The sequence below is a fragment of the Paroedura picta genome, chromosome 2, assembly GCF_049243985.1.
Source record: "Paroedura picta isolate Pp20150507F chromosome 2, Ppicta_v3.0, whole genome shotgun sequence".
In the NCBI taxonomy this organism is placed as follows: domain Eukaryota; kingdom Metazoa; phylum Chordata; class Lepidosauria; order Squamata; family Gekkonidae; genus Paroedura; species Paroedura picta.
Genome location: NC_135370.1, coordinates 34377396 through 34402901, shown reverse-complemented (window position 1 = coordinate 34402901; position 25506 = coordinate 34377396). Strand labels below are relative to the sequence as shown.

General features: G+C 44.8%; 2 protein-coding genes across 4 annotated transcripts in view; one reads left to right on the top strand and one right to left on the bottom strand.

The window, feature by feature from the left end:
• Positions 1–358: 358 nt before the first annotated feature.
• On the bottom strand, positions 359–24108 carry CIRSR (corepressor of RBPJ and splicing regulator). 2 transcript variants are annotated; one of them, XM_077319678.1, is made up of 10 exons: positions 23870–24108; positions 20542–20636; positions 17945–18018; positions 16538–16551; positions 16374–16429; positions 15725–15773; positions 15486–15603; positions 4851–4957; positions 2977–3062; positions 359–1891 (listed from the first exon to the last, which is right to left on the bottom strand). In XM_077319678.1, the coding sequence occupies exons 1-10, from the start codon at positions 23939–23941 to the stop codon at positions 1222–1224; spliced, it is 1341 nt and encodes a 446-aa protein (XP_077175793.1). In that variant the 5' UTR covers positions 23942–24108; the 3' UTR covers positions 359–1221. The 2 variants fall into 2 exon arrangements, with proteins under 2 accessions (XP_077175793.1, XP_077175795.1); XM_077319680.1 differs by having other exon boundaries at positions 16374–16426.
• KIF17 (kinesin family member 17) overlaps positions 24094–25506 on the top strand; it is a 31570-nt gene continuing 30157 nt past the window's right edge. For both annotated transcript variants that reach the window (XM_077319677.1, XM_077319676.1), the window contains exon 1: positions 24094–24247. The gene's annotated coding sequence lies outside the window, so the exon portion shown is untranslated. The remainder of the gene's footprint in view (positions 24248–25506) is intronic.

Genomic DNA, 25506 nt, shown 5'->3' with positions numbered 1-25506 from the left:
CTTGCTTAAATGAGCAAATGTAGACTTCAATTATCCTTAGCACACATTATCTTTAGAGCTTCTTGTGAAAAATACCCAGATGATGGTGTAGCATACGTCAAAGACTGAGGACGGCAAATAGCAGTAAAGTGCACTTCCACAACCAACAGGAACGGGTAAATGATTCTGCGTGAGGGGGCTCCGTTCACATTGCTGTGGAAGTGGAGAGCTGGAAAAATCACTTGCTGGCACCATTTCCCCCCCTTTAACAAACTAGTTTCCCATCTCAATAAGAAAAGTGAAAGGAAAATTTGCACCTGTGTTTTCGAGGCACGCTTTCAAAATGGCTGGAGTAGCCCGTAAGGCAAGGCAATCCAACTTTTGGAATCAAAGTTTATTTAATTCAATTCCCAGCTTTATAGAAGGGAGGGAGGAATAAGAAATACGCAAGTGCTGTCAGACAAGGTACTTGAGTCATTGGCATTAGATTCCTACAGTATGCAGTCCCAAGAAACCTTAAGTAAATATTCCTTCCATGTCTTGAGAAACTATTTAACAATAACTGGACAGTGCACAGAGGTATACCAACAGGGTTTCAAAATGCTTGGATAGGGATGACTAAGTTATGCTCTGCAGGGGGTCGAAACATTAGCTACGTTGATGTGGAACCATGTGGCTCTCTTGTTCTAACACATGAAATTGTCCTCTCTAGGTGAAAACTGGGAGGAAACCCCTTGTTACTGTTCAAAAACAATCAAGCACTCGGTGTTCTCAGGACAGTAATTTTATCCAGAGCTCTGTCAAAGGCTGCTTCCCCCCACTCCCCAGTACAACCAACCAAAGTATTTACATCCTTCAGAAGCAAGGAGAAAGAAAAATAACTGGAAAAAGCTCTACTTTTTACAGGGGCAGGTCGAGTACCCCCCCTTTCTGCACTTGAGTATATAAAACCAACAAAAATTTTTTTTGGTTTATCAAATAATTTCGCAACCGAAATGAAACTGAATGGCTTGCGACAAACACACACAGGTCAACAGGAGAAGATGCGATCCGGGTGAGAAAGCTTGCATTTTGTTTACAACATCCATACGGAACGTATAGAGCTGCTGGAAGCAGGTGGGTGACATTTGATGGAAAACAACCAATTTGTTAGAGAAGAGTGCCAGCAGCCTTCGCTAAAGGTGTTCGACGACAAAAGGAACAACAGAAGAGACAAGAGGTTGCGCCTGCCTCCCACATGATCTATTTTTTCCTCCCTCTGCTCCGGCTTCTCTCTCTCGGCTTCCTTTCCACAGACTCCTCTCTCGCGCAGTCCCGGCGTTCGCGCTGCTCTCTGGAAAGGCCCAGGAGGCTGCCTTTGGTCTTCTCTCTCTCATGGCGCTCCGGCAGGGGGCTGCGGCTTCGGTGCCTTGTGTGAGAACCTTTCCTGCTCCTTTCCTTCCGGCTTCTGCTCCCGTGACTTTCAGAGACCCTTCTCTTGTCTGTGTCACTGCCGTTTCTTGTGGGCTCTCTTCCGCCCTCCCGGGAGCTCCGTTTGTTGTTCTCCCCAGAACTGTCTTGCTTTAAAAGTCTACACTTCTCCCTACCTTTGTCCTTGTTACCATGACTGCTGGAGCGCTCGCCATAAAGTTTCCCCTTCGTCTTCGCCTTCGCCTCCCCTTCGGAGTCACTGCTGCTGGCCTCTGAAAACTTGCCTTTTCTTCTTGCCTTAGAATCCGTCTTCTTTTGTGTCACTTTATCTGGGCTGTCAGTCTCTCCACTGCTGCTGCTCACTGAAGACTCACTGGAGGAGGTGGAAGAGCATTTGCTCTTATGTTTCCTGTGTTTACTTTTGCTTTTTCTCTTCTGCTGCTTTTTCTTCTTCCGATCCTTCTTCTTCTTTTTCTTTTTTTTCTCCAGGCGGTCCAGTTTCCTTTTATTTTGAACACAGAAAAAGTAGAGCAATTAGGCAGAGAGAGAGACTTAAAAACAAGACAATGGAACACCACCACTGTGTCTCTTTCAGGTCAATAATTAAGCGGGATGATACAAAATACATTCTGGACAGGGATGAGTTTATTTTTTAAAATACGCACTTGGCCTCCCGAACTTACCAACTTTAGCCTTTTTAAAGATACCTATTCTTACTATAAAAACCAACTACCGTATTTGCTGGCGTATAAGATGGCTGGGCGTATAAGACGACCACCCAACATTTCCACTCAAAATATAGAGCTTGTTACATTACATTACAGTACTATGGGCAGCTATGTCTATCCCAACTGAAGTGCACCCGGCATATAGGACGACCCCCCCCCCACATGGAGGCATGTTTTTCAGGGGGGAAAAGTAGTCTTATATGCCAGCAAATACTGTAATTGCTCTCTTATGTACTGCTAAAAAGGGAAAGCGGAGGAAAGCTACCTAAAATATTAGAGCCAGCAGATTAATGGAAAAATTCACCAGAAAACAGACTAAAGCAGTTACTTAAGTAATTGCTTTTACTTTTATTTTAGTTTATCAAGAAAATAATTTCTTTATATATAGGATAGATGCCTTCAGTCATTAATTGAGAAAGATTGCGCTAGTAGGAATTGTCTACTCAGAACTAATAATAGAAAAGAACAAAAAGAACTCTTAAGTGCTTGCACTCGAAAGCTCACGCCTTGAATAAATCTTTGTTGGTCTTAAAGGTGCCACCGGACCCCTAAGACTGCGGTTTTTGTTTTTGGCCACGAAATCGCAGCTGACTTACGGCAACCCACTGAGGTTTTCAAGGCAAGTAGCATTCAGAGGTGGTTTCCCATTGCCTGCCTCTGCCACGGCATTCTTTGGTGGACCCTCTTCAAATGACTCATAACCAACTTGGCGTGGGCACAAACAACTGGCTTGAGGTCTCCCAGCAAGTTTCCATGGCAGACTGGGGATTTCAACAAGCCACTTCACCACACTGGCCCTCCAAAGACAGCATCATCCGTTACAAACAGAGACTGCGTTCTGTGCTAGCGATTTGCTTACCTCAAAAGTTTTTGTTTTTGCTTAGTTGTCAAGGATTTTAAAAATTCCACTTCTGGGTCATCTTCTTCTTCGCTTGCAACAAATTCCTGCAAAGAGGGAAGGAAGAGTTTTCCCTTGAGCTAAGGACAGGAGGGGGAAGCTGCACCATTAGCTACATAATAGGTTTGTTTCTTTAGGACAATGTGCAAGTTAAATGTGGGGCTCTGGGGAACAAGACAATTGCTAGAAAGTTGCAAAGAAGAGATTCCTGGGGAAGGAAGTGCTTGAAAGTCATTTCTCCAAGCAGCTCCAAACAGGACAAAAGGTACACATGAGACACCACCATTCTGATAGAAAAATGAACAGGTTATGAGATCCAGCTGGCTTTTTCCACTCAATCTCACCCTCTTCTCCTTTTGACTGCAGCCTTTAACCCACATAGTTTTTGGCCACTCTGGTCTTGGCATCTCCAACATATCCTATTTTGTGTTTACAGGGGATTTCCCCCCCACTTGGTTGGCTCTAGCCTTGCACACACTGTGGGAAGCGTACTCCATCTTTGGAAATTTTTAAACAGAGGCTGGATAGCCATCTGACAGAGAGGCTGATTCTGTGAAGGCAAAGGGGAGGCAGGTTACAGTAGATGAGCGATAGGGATGTGAGTGTCCTGCATAGTGCAGGGGGTTGGACTAGATGACCCATGAGGTCCCTTCCAACTCTATTCTTCTATGATTCTATCATTCTACTGGTGGAAGGAATGTACTCCACTGCATTCAGTTTTCCAAGTTTTAGCTTTCCAAAGCTTTTAAAGTTAATAAGTGCTTTCTCCCCCCTTTTTTTTGTCTATCACTTTGAACGTGGCTTTTTATACAAGAGTGATTACTGCATGACGCGAACAAAATTAGCACAATTCCTATTCAGATGCCTTGCTTGCTGTAGAGAAATGTCTTGACAGATAGTTCGTGTCTCGTGTCTCGTGTGTTTCTTCTCCTTACCCAAGAAAAGAAAAACACCTGATCCTTCTGCACTGCAGTTATTTGGGCTGGCATTTCCCTGACTTCTTCATCCATCCCTTGAAACCCCGTGGTCTTTGGGGGCCACTGTATTCCAATAAATACGGCCTGGGCCAGATGTTATTTCCCTCTTCGTGGCACGGGGGAAAGAGTGGGGAACCCAAGGCTAGTTACTAGGTCAAGATTTCTCTCTAACAGGTAAGATCTGAAGTGGCTCATCGGTATGAATGAGGTTGGAGGTAGATTCTTAACCCTCTGGACAAAAGCACGGCATGATGGTATATTTATATTTATTAATTTTTTTCAATTTATTGCCCGCCGCTCCCCGAAGGCTCACAGCGGGTCACTATCGTCTGAATAAACCCCATTAAAAATCCCCTTAAAACAGACATAAAAACAAGTTACATATATAAAAACCCTTGAGGTACGGCGGCAAACTCGCCCCAGCTCTAACATAACCCCAGTATCTAGAGGGGGAGGGAAGAAGAGGGCGCAGATGGAATTTGCCGCTTCTATGGGAGGGGCCCCGATCGACCTGGCCGCCTATACTGTGTGGGAGTCCAATTCCGCACTAGAGTATGACACATCTCTCCCCTTCCCCATTATTTTCCTGGGAAATAGTAAAGCTCTGCTAACCCACCAAAGATGTTTCATTTAGTAAACAAGTGCTTAGGAATTTTTTGTTCCAGAGCTGTCGTTCTGGCTGATACAAAAAGTGTGTGTGTGTGTGTGGGGGAGCAAGTTTCAGGATACACATCTCTTGCTCCTTCTATTCAGCTTTCCCATGGATATGCATATTATAGAAACATTAAGCAACAATTCGCAAGCAATCACATTTAGATTTACAGACATTTTCAGCTTACTGATAAAAAAGATCATTACCTGTGATGGATCATTTGCGGTCAAGTTTCTCCCCAGTACATTTTGTTTCAGTGCAAACCCACTGTTTCTCATCTCCGCTATTAGCTCCAAGGGGTGCATTGATGGCCCTGTTCACCAAAATCACAGTTTGAATGTATCATTTATATCTCTCTACCTTTTTTTGGACTCCACAGTGGGAATCCCGTTGAAGCTTTGTTAAGTAAAATCACAGCTAAATCAACTCAATAATCTTCTGCTGAGCAAATAATCAGATATGATTTTCTAAAACAGCAGTCTGGAGATTCAGAATAGAAAATAATTGCATTTTTCTTTTAGTGCAAGGGGATTCTCTTCTTATGTAACTTTGCCATGTTGAAAACAATATATTTAGGCATTGTCTGGCTCTAAGCTTTTGATAAAAGTAGGGAGGGATATTTGGAAAGCTTAGGAAGCCCATGCTAACTAAGTCTTAAGCAATTCCTGACACTAATGTGAAAATGCACTTTTAAGAAGCACTTTAAAGTAGATCTTAAAAAATAATTAGGCCTATCTTTTAAAATACTGCTGCCCACTCATCCCAATCCCAACATGATTCCCAAAGGTTAACCTCCACTTCAGTTTTTGTTGTTGCTGGGTCTTCAACATGCATGATTCCTAACTTGGAAGTAGAAGATTTGGGATTCTGCCAATGGAACCGCTTCTCTTTCTTCACAGAAAGGTTCAAGTAAATCTTTGTTGGTCTTAAAGTTGCTACTGGACTCTGATTTATTTCATGGAAAGGGTATAGGCTGGGAGATTGTTTTGTTCTCTTTGCGCTTTCTTTCTCTCGTAACCTGTCCCCCCAGGCCATGGCTTTCCTACTATTAAACAAAATCTGTTTCCATATCGGACTCAACATAAACTATGATCAATACTTACCAGCCTGAACATTATCTAGGATTTGAAGCCACGGTTTAAAGCCAGTTATTTCTCCACAAGCACCTCAGAATCATCCTAGCGAACTGGGCCAGTTAGCTTCCCATCTGTGCATTTTATATTTAATGTCCCACTGTTCTTACAGTAGTACTGGCTGGATCCTTTAGCTGAGGGCTGAATTCAGACGTCTGTCACTGCTCCCTATCTTCCTTTTTTTATTATTTAGGAGACATCTATGCCACCTCTTCAGAGTTCTCCTAGAGACAGATTTCAAATTTAAAACAATGCCCTTCCTAATGTTTAGCCGACTGCTCTTTGGATTTAATTTCGATCTGTTGGTTCTGGTCTAAGCTTGTAAGGTCTCAGTAAACAACTCCACTCTATCGTCTGTTTCACAGCCCTTCAAACACTGGAAGATGGTTACCGTCATAGCCCCCATCAGTCATCTCCAGTCTAAACATACCCAGCTCCTTCGACCTTTCCTGATAGGACTTGCCTTCCAGACCCCTCAACATCTTCGTTGCCCCCTTCCGGACACATTCCAGCTTGTCAATATCCTTTTAAAACTGTGGGGCACAAAACAGATCACAGTACTCTTAAGTGAGGTCTAACTGGGCTAATTCAAAGATGTGTTTTGGCCTGGCTTCTAAAAGAAAATAAAGTCTGTGCTAGGCAAGCCTCACAATGGAGGGTATTCCAAAGATGAGGTGCCACCACAGAAAATGCCCTGCCTCTAGTGATTACTGCAGGTGGGGAGCACAGAGTCAGATGGATGGTATGGGAAGAGACTATCCCTCAGATATTGTAGCCCCAAGCTATTTAGTGACTTAAAGCATCAGCTCCTTGAATTGTGCTCAGGAAGGGAGACCGTTCTTACAATATGCCTTCTGTTAGGACACCCCTTACTCCGGGGCTAAGTGCAACTTGCTCAATGCAAGAAGCGAAACAGAAAACTCCCAGTGCTGGAAGGACATGCTTCACCTCTGTGATAGATGATATATTGAAGAAATAGAAGAAAGGGTCAGCATCCAAGCCACAGCTCCTTGCACATGCCTTCAGTACGCGGTTTGGAGCAGCGGTCCCCAACCTTCTCGTAGTCGGGGACCCCTTCCGAGGGTGGGAGAGGGCCAGCGGCCCGGCCACAGCAGCTGCACGTAAATGCGTACACACAGTTGCCGCGCATGCGTGTTTTTGCCACTAGGTGGCGCTAACGCGCATGCGCAGAACAGCCGCGCGTGCACGTTTTCGCTAGCAGGGTGGCGCAAACACGCATGCGCGGCAGCTCCGCGCGTGCGTGTTTGCATTGCTGGCATGCCAGCAGCCGCGCCTCCCTCTTCCCTCCCTCTCGCTGCGGGGGGGGGGGGAAGACAGGCGCGGCCGCTGGCGGCCCGGTACCATGGCCTTAACGGCCCGGTACCGGGCCGCAGACTGGGAGTTGAAGACCCCTGGTTTGGGGAACAATAAAAGTAATTGAAAAACAGTGGTGGGATTAATGTAGCAGCAGCTGGTGCTTCAGGAGGAAACAGCGTCACTGCGCACACAATACCTGCACAACAACAACCCACTTCAAAACAGCTTCCTGACCATTTCACCTGTTTTCACGCAGTTACACCCCTGAGCGCTGAGACAGGGTGGCGAAGCCCATGAGAAAACTATTGAGCTCTGACCCAGGGGATTAAATCCAGAAAACTGTGCCATTTCCAGAGCTTCGATGTATATCTCACTCTTGATCGCTTGCTCCCCTCTCCCATTAATTTCGGCAGAATTCACCGCCAAACGAATTAGGACTTCGGGGGTCAGGATCATGCAAAGACAAACTCCCTGCAAGCGAGGAACAAAGAAGGTGAACTTTGGATTTGTATCATTTTCTGACACCTTACTTCAGATTATTGATTTGCCACCGCTGGTGCTCTGTTCAGTAGTTGTTGCTGTTGTGTATGATTTCCTCAGTGGGACTGGTCTTGCGGCTGGAGCGGTGTTCATTTCTAATTCAGCACAGTAAACACCTTCCTAGCTGCTATACAAACCTAGCGGCTGTAATACACCTTTACTCCCCCCGCACCGTCCCATATAGCCAAACAGCATGGAATCTGTGCATCTAAACGGGTTGTTGCAGGGCTTTTTTTTGCCATGCTTTTATATATCAAACATGGATTTAGTACTTACACATACTTTAATTGCCAGGCCAATGATGGATGACAAAGATACGTGCATTTTCCCCCTCATTCAGCATTAAAGCTTTCTAAAAAGGAAGCTGTTGAACTATGGAATAACTCAGCAGGTCCCAAATCCTCAAAGGCAGCATGAAAAAAAGACACGCTTCTAAGTGTGCAGAGTCAGCTGATGCCCAAATAAACAGCAGTTTGCAAATGGGAACAAAGTAGGCCTTTTAACGTCACCGTAGAAGGGCAGTCCTTGGGCAGAGAGATACAGAGGTGGGGTTAAAGATGCTAATTCCCAGTCCTGAAAGTCCACTGTGCTGTGCTGTTATGTAGAAACTGGCGATACAAAAATTGCGGCTCGGTTTGTAGTACAGAGCACAGGGGCACGGAGCGGTTCTTCTTCAAAACCGCCCTAAGTCTCTGGCTAGGAAGTGTGAAAAAAACAACTCTTCATACACCGTACTTGTTTGAAAATTTTAAAACCTTGAATGTACCCTAAGAGCAAGCCTGTGAAACCTTGCTGTGAAATGCCTTGGCTTGCCTTGTCTACAGCTCAAATGGTACCTTTGAATGTCTGGCACTACAGAGCATCAGAGATGACCCGGTGATATGCAAAGCCTTAAACAAATCAGAGAGAGAAAGAGAGAGAGAGACAGACAGACAGAGAGACTGACTCAAACAGGCATTGTAAGGAAGTTCCCAAGCCAAGAATAAGTTCCTGGATGGAATTGAAAGAGGGTGGAATGGAAGGATACCAAATAGGGTTGACCACGAGATGAAGCAGAGGAGGAGAATCTGTATCTCCACTTGCCCAGGCAGCCCGCATGATGGGCTGCAGGCCGTGGGGAGGGGATGGAACACAGGAAGCTCCCCTATTTATGGAGTCAAGCCACTGGTGCATTAAGGCCAGTGCTGCCAACTCCAACTGACTGCATCTCTCATCAGGGTCTCAGGTGGGAGTCTTCCATGTCACTCACTGCCTGATTCTTTTCAGCTGGAGCAACTGGGGAGCAAACGGGGAGAACTTTTGCCTGCAAAGCACCGGCTCTACCACTGATTGACAGCCCTGCCTGCTGCCATTGCCATGCAGAGGGAGGGTGCAGCCCTGCCCCTCTACCACCAAATGCAGTAGCAACAAAGATAACAATATCAGGCATAAATGGGTCGGCATTCTCAACTGGTCAAGACAGACTTGACAATAATTATTTCATCAAGGGGGGGGGGAGATGTTCATTTATAAAATGAGAAAAAAGATTTAAGGATAAGGACATTCGGAAAATAGAGAGAGGACTGTGATTTATGGAAGATTCATCATTGGGTGAGGACAGCTACTTGTGCCAAAGATGCTGCTGCTACCTCTAAAGCTTAGCCTGTGGAGACTGATGCTCATTTAGTTCCCCATGATGCAGAAAACATGCTGCCCTCTAGAGGTTGGCTGGGGTACGCAACTCCTAGAAGTGACACCTAGCTGAAAAGTCAGTTTCAAAATGCATCCCTTTGTTTTATTTTATTTATTTACTGCCCACCCCTGAGGTTCATTTCATTTTGAAAATGAAAGCCTGTATCTCAGGCTGGCTCTGCAAACAGGTTCGCTTAGTATAGAAAGCCAGCTTAGTGTAGTGGTTAGGAGTGCGGACTTCTAATCTGGCAAGCTGGGTTTGATTTCTGCACTCCCCCACATGCAGCCAGCAGGGTGACCTTGGGCTCGCCACGGCACTGATAAAGCTGTTCTGACCGAGCAGGAATATCAGAAGAAGAAGAGTTGGTTCTTATATGCAGCTTTTCTCTACCCAAAGTAGTCTCAAAGCGGCTTACAGTCGCCTTCCCTTTCCTCTCCCCACAACAGACACCCTGTGAGGCGGGTGAGGCTGAGAGAGCCCTGATATTACTGCTTGGTCAGACAGGTTTATCAGCGCCGTGGCGAGCCCAAGGTCACCCAGCTGGCTGCACTTGGGGGAATGCGGAATCGAACCTGGCGTGCCAGATTAGAAGTCCGCACTCCTAACCACTACGCCAAACTGGTTCTCTCAGCCTCACCCACATCACAGGGTGTCTGTTTTGGGGAGAGGGAAGGCGAATATAAGTCACTTTCAGACTCCTGGGAGAGAAAAGAGGTATATAAGAACCAATTCTTCTATTTCAATAAAATATGCAGTTTCTATTTGCATGAAGACTACCTTGCAGTTACAGCAAGAAAGCGCCTTTCCCACAAACATTATCCTAAATGTGGTGCTCGCAATAGTTATTTGACCTTGACTAGATGGGCCAGGCTAACCCCAACTCATGAGATTTCAGAAGCTAAGCAGGTTTGGCCCTGGTTAGCTTTTGGATGCAAGACCACCACATGACTGAGAAATCTCAAAGCAGAAAACATTTACGAGGCGCAGCACAAAACGGTTGTAACAATGGAAGCCACACACTACAGAAGAGAGAGCAAGAAAAAACAATCCACAATTATAACACAATGAAAGAATGGGGGAAGTTTCTCTTTCTCACTCCTGAGCCAGAGAGAATGGAGGGGGGCTTCTAGTGGCAATCAGAACCACGGTTATTATCCTAGCACAGTGGTTCTCAACGTGAAGGTTGTGACTCTTTGAGGGGTCATTCGGCCCTTTCCCGGGGGTCACCGAGATAGCTTGGTGGTGGCATGGTGCTGGCCCCCTCCAAGCCGCCTCGGTGCTCATGGATACTGTGGAAATCACAGAGGTTGTGTGGAGGAGGAGAGCACCGTGGCGAGCAGGAACGCCAGTGGCGTGTGTGCATGTGCGTGGTCAATTTCTCCAAGGGGAGAGCTTCAGGGACATTATGAAGAATCACTGACCCAGCTCTTGCCTAATATGGTGAGAGCATATGCACACTACTAATTCCAAGTGATTTCAGGATCATAAAAATAGCTCAAAGTTTACTCCTTGCTAGCAACCATTAATACATTTATAAACTTAGCCTCGGTCTAACTCAATTTTGGTGCATCAATGGATGAACTGGAAGATAAAATCACGCCCTCTGGAATGTACACAGACTGGAGGCATAGATAAGCCAGCCTCTCTCCCGGGGACATGCAACCAGGCATGGGAGTTCTCCTTGTTCACTCTCCAGTATAATGAATTGAGACGTGCCCCACCGCAGAGGGGCTGACAGCTCTGGGACAGTCAGCAGCAGCTGACAGCAAGGGGCAAGGTCCCTAGTGCAGTGGTTCTCAACCTTCCTAATACCGCAACCCTTTAATACAGTTCCTCATGTTGTGGTGACCCCCAACCATAAAATTATGCAAGTGTTCTTTCACAGAAATTAAGCCGAAACTGACCAATGGTGTGAAGATCCATTGTTCATGATTGTACATAAATTGTTTTTTTTTCTGGAGTTTCTCAGTTCAGTTCTGCCTCTTGTCCCACCATGCCGATCTCGCTCTTTTCCGCTGCTCCAGACAGACAAACGCTCTATCTCAATCTACTCTGCAAGGCTGTTGTGTGGATGGCACCCCTCCTCCTGGCCAAGCTGCTCGCCCTGCCGCAATCCCTGTGAAAGAGTCATTTGACCCCAAGGTTGAGAACCACTGCCCTAGAGCAAAAGGGAGCCGTTCGGTGGGAGCCATGTGCTTCTTTGAAATATCTAATCTGATGTCAGAGGAATCACAACTATCTGGCTTCTCCAGGACTTATGCAAAACTAAACTGGCAGGCAAAGCCTTATATCAACTATTTAAAAACTCTTTGGTCCAACTCAGACTTCGGGCAAGAGGCAAAACGATCAGTTTTGCATATAAATATGATATAATACTGCACATACCTTATCTTGATTACGATCCTTAACGTTAAGAAAGGGGGCTAAAAAGAATAAAATCTAAACCAGCTTAGTCCAAAGAAGCATTTTGATTGCCTAATTTAACTTTGCAAAGGGAGTAGTAAAGCTTACGGCTGGTCTCCGTAAACCTCGCAGCTGGAACATCCTAACACTACTGTGTGGCTCCCGGCGATCAAAGTAAGTTACTTTAGCTATCAAACTAAGATTTCATAATGGAAATAAATGCAACACCAGGGGGGGTGCAGTTGTCATGGAATAATTACACTCCTGGGAGATTACAGACAAGGCTGTACTCCAGGGGTGTGATTATCCCATGTTAACCACATCCAGGGAAACTGCCTTATTGCAAAAATAATCTCCATTCAACAGCAAGATATATTATTCAATAGGAGACTTTTGAAAGCAGAAAGATCTTTTTTTTTTTTAAGTCGAATCATCAACTGGATTAGTACTACAGCCTGTATACAAAAGGGGGGGGGAATGAAACCAACCCTGGCAGAATACTTGTTATTTCTACTGTATAGAACTCTTGCTGTCTGCGTTGTAAAAATAGAAACCCATTCTTTCAGAACAAGGCACTCGTTAGCACCGGACACAAGCTTTAATCTGAATTGGTACAATCCTCCTGCTGTCCTTCCATGTGAAGCATCAGCAGCGAAATCAACAGAAGGTTTGCAGATGGGACAGAAACAGGGGCTGCAGTCCAGCCGATTCTGTTCCATGGAGCTCCACAAAAGCAGAAGGTTCTTGGTTCCTCCAGAAATTATTTTGGGGGGGGAGGGGGGGGGTTGGGATACACAGTGGGTCGTCCTTCCTTGCATATGGAGCATTTCTTGTTATATAAGCAAATTGGAGGCCTTGTTCTAGACACAAGTTCTTTGGCTCTCATGCAATAGTTAAGGTGAACAGCGGTCTGAGTCAAGGAACTTTGAGCCTGGACACAGGAACGTGGTCCTTGTCATTGTGTCCAAATGTACGCAAATTCTGAGGCCCTTCCTTGGAGCGTAACTACAGAGGCACACTCTCTTCCTGAGGCTTGTTCTACGGATCAGGGTGATGGTACCACTGCAAAGAACACTGCTAAAAAACTGACCCACTAGATCAGAATAGCAGCCTGCCTATTCCAGCATCCTGTTTCACACAGCAGACAACTGTTTGCTCTGGCTGGTCTACAGCAGCCTTTCCCAACCTTTTGATCATGGAGGAGCCCCTGAAATAATTGTTCAGACTTCGAGGAGCCCCGGATGTGATGTCATCTGGACACGCCTCCCAGTAGTGACATCACTACCTGCATCCTTAGCCCTCCTTTTGTTCCCTCTACCTGCCCTTACTGCTACTATGGTGCCTTTGCCTCATGTAGACTGAGAAGGCAGGCTGGGTTCACCCATACCATGTCACTCCAGAGCTCCTGTGGACCTCCCGGGAAGGTAAGTGGGACCGAGGGTCAAAAAAAAAAAAAAAAAAAAAAAAGGGAGGATGAAGACTGAACACATGTAATCCAGGAGGAAGGGCAAGTGAGCTAGGCAAGCGAAAGAGGAGGGCCAGGGTATTGTAACCTGCTCTCTTCCCCATTTATAGGCTGGCTGCAAGGCCTGCTGGTCCCTAACGAGGGCAGTGGAAGGCTGGGGTGGAGCAGGGTGGCCTCAAAACCTTGAAGGAACAACTAGTCCTTTGAATTCTGCCTGTAACCTGTATATAGCCTGTAACCTGTAACCTGGTATTGCCCCCAATACCAATAATGTTCCTGGACACTGGAATGACAGCATTCATGCCCTTCTTACCAAACTCTCCAAGAGAATGCCTCCAGCCCGACAGAAGCTTAAAACTGAAAGTCACTGGTCTGGCAATAACTCAAAACTGGATGGCGTTATCTGCTACTAGACTAGTGCCGTTTCACAAATCATTAGTATGGAAAACTGCTCCGATAGTATTTAACCTCTTTGTCCTTGTCAACAGCCTTGTGAGATACGTGACTCTTATAAAAGAGAGATTGCAACAGCTAGCAGTGCTGAAGACCACTAAGAAGAAGAAGAAGAGTTGGTTCTTATATGCCGCTTGTCCCTACCCGAAGGAGGCTCAAAGCGGCTTACAATCATCTTCTCTTTCCTCTCCCCACAACAGACACCCTGTGGGGTGGGTGAGGCTGAGAGAGCCCTGATATCACTGCTCGGTCAGAACAGTTTTATCAGTGCTGTGGCGAGCCCAAGGTCACCCAGCTGGCTGCATGTGGGGGAGCGCAGAATCGAACCTGGCATGCCAGATTAGAAGTCCGCACTCCTAACCACTACACCAAGCGAGTTGACAGCAGAGTATGCCCCAAGCCTATGCCTAGCGCTCTGATCTGATATTTGGAGGTGTACCATCATTTCAAACAGGTCATGGATTGTAAACGATTGTGAACGTTACAAAATAGAAAAGGAAGAAGCTGCTATATATCAGTTGTGAGGAAGAGCTGCCAACTTCCTAAAATATAGACTGACACTTTAGAAAAAGAAAATCAGAGTCCAATAGCACCTTTAAGACCAAGAAAGATATATTCAAGGCGTGAGCTTTCGAGTGCAAGGTGAACACTATAAGAACTGATACTGCCATTGTTCTAAAGCTGCAAAAACATGAATAAGCAAACTGATCACAGTCAGGTTGGCTGGCCGGGCTAAATTTTATACTTTGAGGGTAAGCTATGAGCAGTCAAGAAACCACATACGGCATGAGGAAGAAACCAGATACATAAACACAGTTGCTGTTGATGAGATATCTTTGTGGTACAGTACCCAGACAAGAGCCTCTTGTGGCGCAGAGTGGTAAGGCAGCAGACATGCAGTCTAAAGCTCTGCCCATGAGGTTGGGAGTTCAATCCCAGCAGCCGGCCCAAGGTTAACTCAGCCTTCCATCCTTCCGAGGTCGGTAAAATGAGTACCCAGCTTGCTGGGGGGTAAACGGTAATGACTGGGGAAGGCACTGGCAAACCACCCCGTATTGAGTCTGCCATGAAAACGCTAGAGGGCGTCACCCCAAGGGTCAGACATGACCCGGTGCTTGCACAGGGGATACTTTACCTTTACCCAGATGTAATATTAATATCAACCAGAGGCAAAATCAAAACTGAGGTAAAATATTAAAGTGCCAGAAGAGACAGCAACAAGGGGCCATTAATAAAAGCAGGAAGCCACAAGACTGATATTAAAGAAGGCCCATCCTGGTTCAGACTGGAGGCATTTTCTGAAGGAAGCTTTTGCAGGCCTCTGTGATGGTCAAGAAATTTTACTGGTAGCCTTCGGGCCTCCATTCTTCTGTTCTGTGAATGCCACCCAAGAAGTCATAATATTGGGTGGAAAGTATTTGTAGCACCACACAGCTTCTTTTAGTGAAACTCACGGCATTTGGATTTGGAGGCTTGGTCTAGTCCTGGAGTGGAGGGATTGTATATTAGCATTCAAGGACGGAGGAGATAGATTGTTCCAGGGGCACTCTACCCTCTCTTTTGGCAGATCAAGAATGCTCTGCCATACAGTATAGAATTCACAGGCTTAGATAGTCCACAACACCTATCAGGTTTTCAACAAGACGAGGAATGTGTAGATCAAGTGGCACGGGAAAGACAAAACCACAAACAAATCTTGCAGATCTTAAAGGACAAAAGATATTGTGAGATCCAGAAATCTTATTTTCTAGGTAAACAACTGGCATATCAATGAAACTGTACCATCTATATGGCTTTGACACAACACTTCAAGAATATCTCTTTAAGGATTTGACTAAATTATGATTTGAGCACCTACCTGATCCATCATTGGAAACGGAACTCGCATTAATCCCAGAGAGACCAAACAAGGGACACTCTCGATCTGTATTTACGTGGCCCCACTTGTGACACTTAATGCATCTCACATTCCGCACCTGGAAAATGGCAAAGTTTGACATTATTGCAGAATTGAGTGCTGAGAAAAACATGCTGCTCATCAATAAATATTTGAAATTCAACTAAAAATGAGGAGTAAAAAACAAGCACAAAACTTACCTGGATACCAAATGGCTGATCTCTAATGTTCATGTCATCCTTAGCATATCTATTAAATACAAGAAAAGATGTATTTTCATGCAACATAACATTTATGGTACCTGTAATTTGGCTTCATGGAGATATATAATCTAACTAGGTACAGTGTATTAAAAGAACAATCAAAAACCTATTTGTATTTGTTTGTTTTTGAGATTACTAACGTGCCCCTCTCCAAAACTGGTCTCGCAGCAAGATACAGTAAAAATACAAATTATAATAAAAATATAGATAAAATTCTGAAATTTAGACTAAAACCAATATCATGTCCTAATCAACATCATCTTTGGTTTATGATGCTATGTGATGGATCAGAAATAGTATAGAAAGAGCTGACATTCTGATTTTTTCCCTATTTCCCCCCAGATTTATAGTTTTTACACATTATTAAAATCAGATGTTGACTGATCTGAGTTTGATGAAACAAGCAATAAAAGATATCACTTGAGACTTCTTTTGTAGCAAGAAAAAGAAATACAATTTTCAGCTAAGAAAAACATACTGTACAAAAAAAGAACACTACAGATACACACACACAAGAAAGAACACTCAGGCATGAGAACAAATTTTACAAATTATATTATCCAAGTAATAACAGCATAAGTCTTACTTTTCACGTGGTGCTACCTTCTGCCACTCAAATTTGTATTCTGTTTCTCCCTCCTGCTGAAAAAGATTTTTGAAAAAAAAAGCACAAATAAGGCAAGTTCAAAAAATAAAATTCTGTTTAGAAATTAGATTACCAAAATATGAGGAATTACATTTAAAAATTACCTCTTTGGTCTCTTCTTCAATTGATCAGCAGTGCATGAGGAAAAAGGAGAAGACATAACGTTAGATACACAGGCTGATAGATATCAGTTTTTCAGTCTGCATATAATCATTTGGCATAGACCAGGGGTAGTCAAATTGCGGCCCTCCAGATGTCCATGGACTACAATTCCCAGGAGCCCCTGCCAGCAAATGCTGGCAGGGGCTCCTGGGAATTGTAGTCCATGGACATCTGGAGTGCCGCAGTTTGACTACCCCTGGCATAGACGCTTCACTTCAATATTTATTTGTAATGATACAACACTTGAGATCATAACTGAGACCTGGTTCTTGCAGACAGGATTGTGGTAGTAGAGAGGATTGATGTGGGCATTGGATTCTTGGTTTAAATGCCCCTTCATATAAGAAAAGACCATGCATATAAAAAGCTAAACCTTCAGGGAAGTTGGTTATTGCTTGCTGTGCTAGTTTTCTATTTGTGGGGAGTTTTCATGTATGGGGATATTCTAAAATGTGATCCTTGGGTCTTGTCCACTTCCATTTTTACTGGTTTTATGTGTAAACCGTCCTAAGACGACTTGTCATGAGGGGCAGTATAGAAGTATGAATATAAATACATACATTTCTCTGAATTTGTGAAGCAGACCTAACAATTGTTGTCCTTTGAAGAGTTAACTCGAGTCTAAACCCTTGATTTCAGCTGCCTTTCACTTGAGTAAGCCTACACAGGATTGCACTGTAAAAGTACTTTTCAGTTCCTGGATATAATACAGAAGGAACAATATTTATTCATTGATTCTATTTTATGAGACACTATCGCAAAGATCTCAGCATGAACAGAGAGGGGAAAGTCATCCCGTTGCACTGATGCTAGTCACTGACCTGTGCTTGGAAAGGGTTGTTTATGCTACTCATATTCATGTACAACATTCTATGGGAATCTAGGAAGTTGACACAGCTTGTGCTGACCAAACAAAAGCAGCTGAAACTTTTTTTCCAGGAATAACTGACAGCTGGTGCTGTTTTGCAGCAACATATAAGGAACGGTTTGGCCATGTTCCTGTAAAAAAACTGCTGTGTGGAAAATTTTCGCTGGGTTTTCCTTATATGACAGCTTGCAGTAAGAATCTGATTATCATTATTTTTTTACATGCAGCTGAAACTATTTGCTAGCAGTATTCTCGTTTCAGGAAAAATATGAATGGCCTACATGCTGACAGGAATCCTCTACCTGTGGCAGAGGTTACATTTTATAAAAGCCACTAGGCAATGTTGAGTGTTGATACAGAGTACCGGTTAATTCAACAGCAGCCCAACTTCCATTAATGTTGCTGTCCAGCTCATTTGTAAGCGCTGAGATTCTTATGAGGTTTCAATAAATACCTTAAAAAGCATTAAAGAATAAATTACCTTTCTTTGCTCCTGGTGGTGCCTCATACATAAAATTTAGACCATTCTTCACACGTTCATCACCCATAAGCAATCTAAAAAGGAAAAACAATGATATATGACAAGAAATGTTAAGAGACAGATATTAGAAAGGGAAGACATTTCTGAATAATTGTGATTTATAATAATCAACTGTTTGGTGTAGTGGTTAGGAGTGCGGACTTCTAATCTGGTGAGCCGGGTTTGATTCCCCGCTCCTCCTCCACATGCAGCCAGCAGGGTGACCTTGGGCTCGCCACAGCACTGATAAAGCTGTTCTGACCAAGCAGTAATATCAGGGCTCTCTCAGTCCTAACTACCTCACAGGGTGTCTGTTATGGGGAGAGGAAAGGGAAGGAGACTGTAAGCTGGTTTGAGACTCCTTCAGGTAGAGAAAAGCAGCATATAAGAACCAACACTTCTTCTTCTAAGTAATGCTGTTAAGTTTTAACAGGACACCCTAACTTCCCTGTTCAATTAAGACTACTTTAGCAGGACATTATTAGTTTCCAGTGTTTCAGCAGGATTGAGTATATTTTATAAGGTATAAGGTATTTACGTAACTAAAATGCTGTCTTCTGAAAGCAGTACACGTAGTATGGAAAGTCCCTAATCTAGAAAAATTACCTTCTATATAATCCTATCTGCATGATTTGCATTCCAAGGAGATCCAGGGGGCGGTGCCAAAGGCTGCCATGAACAAACCAATCAGAGTTGCTTTCAGAGACTGCACAAGTGGTTGTGTATTTGCAGATTACAGATTTTTGTTACACTCATCAGCATGAGACTTTTTAATTCTTAGTGAGAGGTTGCCAATGCTTGCCAAAATAACAGTTAAAGGGAAAAGTCTGTAATGTAAGAGATTTTATCGATTTTCTTTCTAGGCTTTAAGACTCTGAAACCAACCAAATTCACATATCACATAGTGTTATATGGGAGTGAGGCAAAGAGCCAGGACATCCCCACAGAATCCACATTCCAGTACCAGTTCGGGGTTATTAATTATTTTGTGCAAAAAGGACCCTGAAAGGCCAGTGAATGGCCCACACCAACCAAAAGCACAAACCCAGTGAAACTAATGTGACAAAATGAACTGTAAAATTGCAACAGAATCTAGACTCTACTACCCGTCTTGGACAATTTATGGTTTTGCACACAAGTGGGCTGGAATACCAACTTCCAGATTGTCCACACCAACCAAACTGACTGGCCATGTGGGATGAATAAGGCCTGCCCCAATGAGCCATAAAAATCCATGCTCTAGTACCTGTTCCAGGAAAGATACTGTTTTGTACAAAAAGGTTGTTTAAAAGCTGTCCATGGCAACCAATTTTTAAGTAACACCAGACTAAAGAGAAGTGATGCAATGAACCACAAGATCTCAACAGAATCCGTATGCTATAACCAGTTCCAATGAATTAAGTATTTTGCACAAAATAGGTACAGAAGCCCCACTTCCTGTTTGCCAACCCCAGCCAAATTCACTAGTCCCACAGGACTAATATGAGCAAGTAACAGAACTACCATAGAAGGTCCAATTCTGAAGCCCAGTATGAACTAATATATATTTCACAGACTACAGCAGACTGTGCCTGTGTATGTGTAAATTTTTGCTGCAAGTCATCAGGTCTAGAGATCTGCTGGGCTATAAGGGGCTTTTGTTGGCTTCCCCTCTGCAGCGGCTGACATCCACATGAGAGGACATGTGAGGCTGGTGCAGACTCAGTGGTGGGAACACAGCAAAAAGCAAGTCTGGTCCAGAAGCAACTGTTGCTAGACTAACTGCACAGATGGAGACTTGGATGTATTGCCCTTTTCTTTCGCCAGTGCTGGTAATGGCTCAGAATGTCTCGCAGGGCAAACTTAAGCAAAGTTACCCTCTAAGATGATTGACTTCAATCCAGGACTGGTTGAAGTATTCGCAGGACCTGTAGCACCGTAACCCATTTAAAGATTTGCATGGCCCTGGCAGAGTACAATTGCTGAGGGAGCAGCCAGACTGAGGGGGGAAAGGGGCCCTCCACACTGGATGGGGTGTCACTCTGAGTGTCCTTAAAGAGGGGAAGTGGGGAGGGCAGAGGCTACACCCCTGAACCATGTTGGGGGAAGGCATTTTGGGGGGGGGGCGCCTGGAAGCATGGGGTCCGTAGCATGTTCTAAATCAGGGCCCTCCAAACTGCATTCGCTGGAAGGGGCTCATGGGAATTGCAGTCCATGGACATCTGGAGGGCTGCAGTTTGACTACCGCTGTTCTAAGTGGATAAACCGACACCATTTCAATGGACATAGAGAGGCACAACTCTGCTTACAATTGCACTGTACGTTAGCACAGTGGCACAGCGTATGACAGTGGCTGGGTTGAAAGATCAATGGCTCCTGTTTCATAGTTCACCAGTAGACAGACTGGGGAGGAAATTATGAACTGAGCCACTTCCAGGCTGTTTCCTGCCCTCTCTTTGACAGCTCCATCTAAGAAACCAGAGGGGGAAGCATTCCCAGATGGATCTGTACCCGGACATCTTAAAGGTGCATCAAGCTGCTTCCTACCCTCCTTGTGATGGCAAAATGTCATTCCTCACCTGTTGTCGTATGATTCCTGCTCCTTAAGGTATTGTTGCATTAATTCTTCCTGTTTCTTCTTGTCGTACGAAATCTTCTGTTCTGCCATCCATACCTAATCAGAACAAATGTGATTTGAATAATATTTTCTGTGCGAGTGTCTCCCACTTTGTACTGAAATCCCGTAATCCAAACAAATTATAGAAAAACGCAGGCATCTGCATAAGGAGGTTTCTGATAATTATTTTCACGTTGCAATGGTGGAATTAAGACAATTCTACTTTGTCCAAATTCCACTTTGGGAAGCAGTCCCTGCTTAGTAGTAGAATGCTTTGTCTGCAGGCAGAAGGTTCCGGGTTCAACCTTAGAGAGCTTTTACCAGCTAGAACAGGCAATACTGATAGAACAACGGCTGGACTCAGAATGAGTGTGCTCATATATAATTTACTTTCACATTAATTTGGAGGTTCCAAATTACAACACTGCTCCGTCTATCTCAGTATTACCTACCCTAACCTGCAGTGCTTCTCCAGACTCTGAAGCAGTAAAGGCTCTTTTCTTGCATTTTCTACCCAAGATCCTTTTAACTAGATATGTCAGCACCAGAACTCAAGACCTTCTGTATGAAAAGCATAAGATCTATACCCCTGAGCACTTCTCCTTTCCCTTAAAACAAGGACAAAGCTGAAAGCAATCCAGTGGTACTGTCAACAAGGCAGTCAAATTTATGGAGAACACCAAAGTGTTCAGACTGTACAAGGCCAAAGTATTCGAAGGAGTGTCAAAATAGCAGCTGATATTCATTTTAAGAGCAAAGACAGGCACACTAAGGGGGGAACCTTAACGACAGATCGAAAACAGCTACAAGATCCATAGCAGAGATGTAGGGGATACAGTGAAAAGTTCACTACAAACATGTTTATTCAGCATGCTATGGAGGAAAAGCAAGCAGTGTTCAAAACATTAGGAAGGAAACAAAGACAACAAAACATCATTATGACTTCTTGTACATATAAAGAGCAATTTGCAGTACAGGCACATTTAATGGATATGAAGTTCTGGGTATCTGTGCAAGTCTGGGGACTCATTTTCCAAATAAAATTGTATACAGGTTGCTGGGAAGAATAATTAAACAAAGACCTGAAAAAATAATTGGTGAAGCAACTCTTGTAATCCATTGCAAAATGGAATCCAAAGTTAACAGAGTTATTAATTTGAAACATTTTTTGTATGTACCCTTTGGGCAGTGTACGTGTGAGAGGCAAAAAAACCAGCATCTATCACTGAATATTTATTTATTATTACAGGTATATTCCACCTTTCCCAGCACAGCTGGTTATTTCGTAAAGATCAAGCACTGACTGGAGTGTATGTAGGAATTTACATACAGAATGGTAAATTTTATCAGGCTGGTTCATGAAATGACAGTGGGTAGTATATTGGTTATCAAACTGTATTGTGCATATAGTGGCAACCTAAGCAGAGTTAAATCCTCCTTAGCCAACTGATTTCAAAGGACTCAGAAGAGTGTAACACTCCCTAGGATTGCATTGTGTACAAAGACTGTACACTGGCCAACTTTTATTCAGCATACAGAATTGCTATAGGCATACTGGTGATACACATGGAAAGAGGGTATGACATATGCAGCAGGGTACGCATGTTTGGAAGATACATCCTAATCAGGTCACATCCTAATGAGGTCACAAGAATTTGCACATATGATGGTGACACTTTACTTTTGTCCAGTAAGAGAAACACTGCTGTACCCAGAGTACTTGTACCTGCTGAATAAAGCTTGCAGCTGTCCTTACGGAAGTACCTGAGAGCACAGCTATCTGCATATATGTTTAAAAGGACTTTTACAATGTAATTGTACAAAAAAAAGAAATCAGATGCATTTTAGATTGGCTCTTTATTAAAACATTTGTTATCTATAATTTTTTTCTTTATCGGATATGCTGGGAATATCTATTTATATAGAATATTTCTATGCCAACTTTTCAGATAGCAAGCAGATATAAACTCACCATAAAATAGAAATACTCCATTAAACAAAGCTGGTGGGACAAATCCCCTAATTAAAAGCCTGTGTGAAAAGATGCTATTCGGCCTGGCCCACCAAAAGAAAGGGGTGCAAGGCAAACCTCAAAGTGGAGGACTTCCATTGGCAAGGTGCCACCACAGAAAATGCCCTGTCTCCAGATACCCACCACCCTCACCTTGGAAGGCAGGGCACAGAGAGCAGGGCTTGAGAGGCCTGTTTTAACTAGCAGACTAGATAATATTGATGGACCTTCAGGTATTCTGGTTCCAAGGTGTTCAGGGCCTTAAAGGTAAAGACCAGTACCTGGAACAGCGCTCAGAAAGAGATAGGTAACAAAGAGTTTTCTGCATGGACCTATAAACCAGTCAGCTTGGTGCAGTAGTTAAGAGCCGCAACCTCTAATCTGGAGAACCAGGTTTGATTCCCCATCCCTCCACATGCAGCCAGCTGGGTGACCCTGGGCTAATCACAGTCCTTTTAGAGCTGTTCTCTCAAAACACTTTCTCCCAGAGCTCTCTCATCCCGACCTACCTCACAGGGCATCTGTTGTGAGGAGAGGAAGGGAAGGCGATTGTAAGCCACTTTGCGACTCCTCCGGGTAGTAAAAAGCGGGGTACAAAACCCCAGCTCCTCTCAAAAGAGAAGCAACCGAGTTACAAGAGAAGCAGAGCAGCAAGCTAGAAAGATCGGTGTTCATGAAATTGCTTAGTCTTCTCCCTCCGCCATCAGCAATTCTGCCTTCCTCCTAAACAAAATGGCTAAAACGTGCTAAAGGGCCAATTTGCATCTACTACCCCCCCCCCCCCCAATCCCCATCCCAGGACACGGTGGGGAGGAATTGTTTCTGTACTTTGGAAAAATGCACCTGCCCGGTTAACAAAACCGAAGCCACGCCATCACACCCCTCACCACCACGACCAATATTCGGAGGAGCCATGAAGGAAACCTCCCCAAAAAACCTTAGTTGGAAAGGCCGGAGAGGCGCCTTTTGTGCGCGCAACGTAAACACGGGGGAAGCCCTATTTCAGGGGTAGTCGAACTGCGGCCCTCCAGATGTCCATGGACTACAATTCCCAGGAGCGCCCTGCCAGCGAATGCACAGCGAATGCTGGCAGGGGCTCGTGGGAATTGTAGTCCATGGACATCTGGAGGGCCGCAGTTTGGCTACCCCTGCCCTATTTCTCCAGGGGAGCAAAGCAACGTGGGGAGGGTGCGGCGGTGGGGAAATTACGCGCAAAGGTCTCTCCCACCCCGCGGGGCACACTTTTATTTTTTTTTGGGGGGGGGAGCCGAGGTTTTACCTTCTTGATGTTAGATTTGGAGGCAGGATGGAAGTCTTTCTTGCACATGAAGTTGGCGAAGGACTTCCCCATGATGGCAGCCGCGGACGGGGCCCTGCTTCGCCCGCCTTATCCCCAGCGGCCGAGTCCCTCGGAGCCCGCTTCTGTTTACATCGCCGCCTCGGCCCTCCTCCTCCTCCTCCTCCTCTTCTTCCTCCTCGCTTCCGGGGCAGTCGACGGCGGCGCTTCCTGCGGGAGGAGGCGGACGAGGGACGGGGCTCCTCCCTGCCGGCCTGGCCCGCCTTTTCCTCGCAGCCGGGGAAGGGCGCGAAGGGAGCGCCTGCCGAGCGAGGCCTACCCCCGTGGGCACAGGCCGCCCGCGTACCCGCCAAGCACCGGGTAGGCCCCCCTCCGCCACGGCCGAGGCTGCCCTACGAGTTCGGCTGGTTTGGGATGGCGCGGCTACACCCGCGGGGGCCTCGGGGGCCAAGGCACAAGCCCTGGGCGGGAAGGAGCCGTGTGGGCCTCGCAGGGATGTACGAGGGTGGTCACTCTGCGGCTCTCCAGGCGCCCATAGGCAAACTGGCTCTCCGGATTTCTTAATTCTACTCTTAGGGGTGGCCAAACGGTGGCTTTTCATGTGCCTGTGGATTATAGTTACCCTGAGCCCCCTGCCAGCATGCATTTATTCTACCCCATTGTAGCTCTTCAGATGTCTTTGGATAAACTGGCTCTCCAGATTTTTTTAATTCTTCAGATGTCTGATAAACTGGCTCTCCAGATTTTTTTTAATTCTTCAGATGTCTTTGGATAAACTAGCTCTCCAGATTTTTTAATTCTTTAATTCTTCAGATGTCTTTGGATAAACTGGCTCTCCAGATTTTTTTAATTCTTCAGATGTCTTTGGATAAACTGGCTCTCCAGATTTTTTTAATTCTTCAGATGTCTTTGGATAAACTAGCTCTCCAGATTTTTTAATTCTTTAATTCTTCAGATGTCTTTGGATAAACTGGCTCTCCAGATTTTTGCAAATTCTAGTCGCAGGGGTGACCAAACTGTGGCTTTTCAGATATCTGTGGATTACAGTTATCATGAGCCCCTGCCAGCATGTGTTTATTCTATTGCAGGGGTAGCCACATTGTAGCTCTTCAGATGTCTTTAGATAAACTGGCTCTCCAGATTTTGCAAATTCTAGTCGCAGGGGTGGCCAAACTGGCTTTTCAGATATCTCTGTATTATAATTACCATGAGCCCTTGTTGGCATACGTTTATTCTATTGCAGGGGTAGCCACATTGTAGCCCTTCAGATGTCTTTAGATAAACTGGCTCTCCTTATTTTTAAATTCTAGTTGCAGGGGTGGCCAAACTGTGGATCTCTAGATGTTCATGGACAAACTGTTACTCTTCAGATGTCCATGGATTACAATTACCATGCTGGCGGGGCTCATGGTAATTTTAGTCCGTGGAGATATGGAGAGAGACAATTTGGCCAGCCGGGTATTGTGAAAGCATTCCTGGCATTTTCTTCACAGTGAAGCTTCAGTTCAAACCCCTGTGCAGGGCTCAGCAACCCTTTGCAACAAAAGAGCTCAGCTTCCTCAAAATTCAGGCTAAGAGATTATTAACAGTTACTATGTTGGCATATAGGGATGCACCCC

What these genes read in the sequence shown, in the direction of transcription:
- CIRSR (XM_077319678.1), bottom strand. Translation starts at nt 23,941, where the DNA reads ATGGGGAAGTCCTTCGCCAACTTCATGTGCAAGAAAGACTTCCATCCT. An exon ending in CCAAATCTAACATCAAGAAG is followed by an intron (nt 20,637 to 23,869) that starts GTAAAACCTCGG and finishes TGTTCTGATTAG; the next exon opens with GTATGGATGGCAGAACAGAA. An exon ending in CAAAAACAAAAACTTTTGAG is followed by an intron (nt 1,892 to 2,976) that starts GTAAGCAAATCG and finishes TCAAAATAAAAG; the next exon opens with GAAACTGGACCGCCTGGAGA.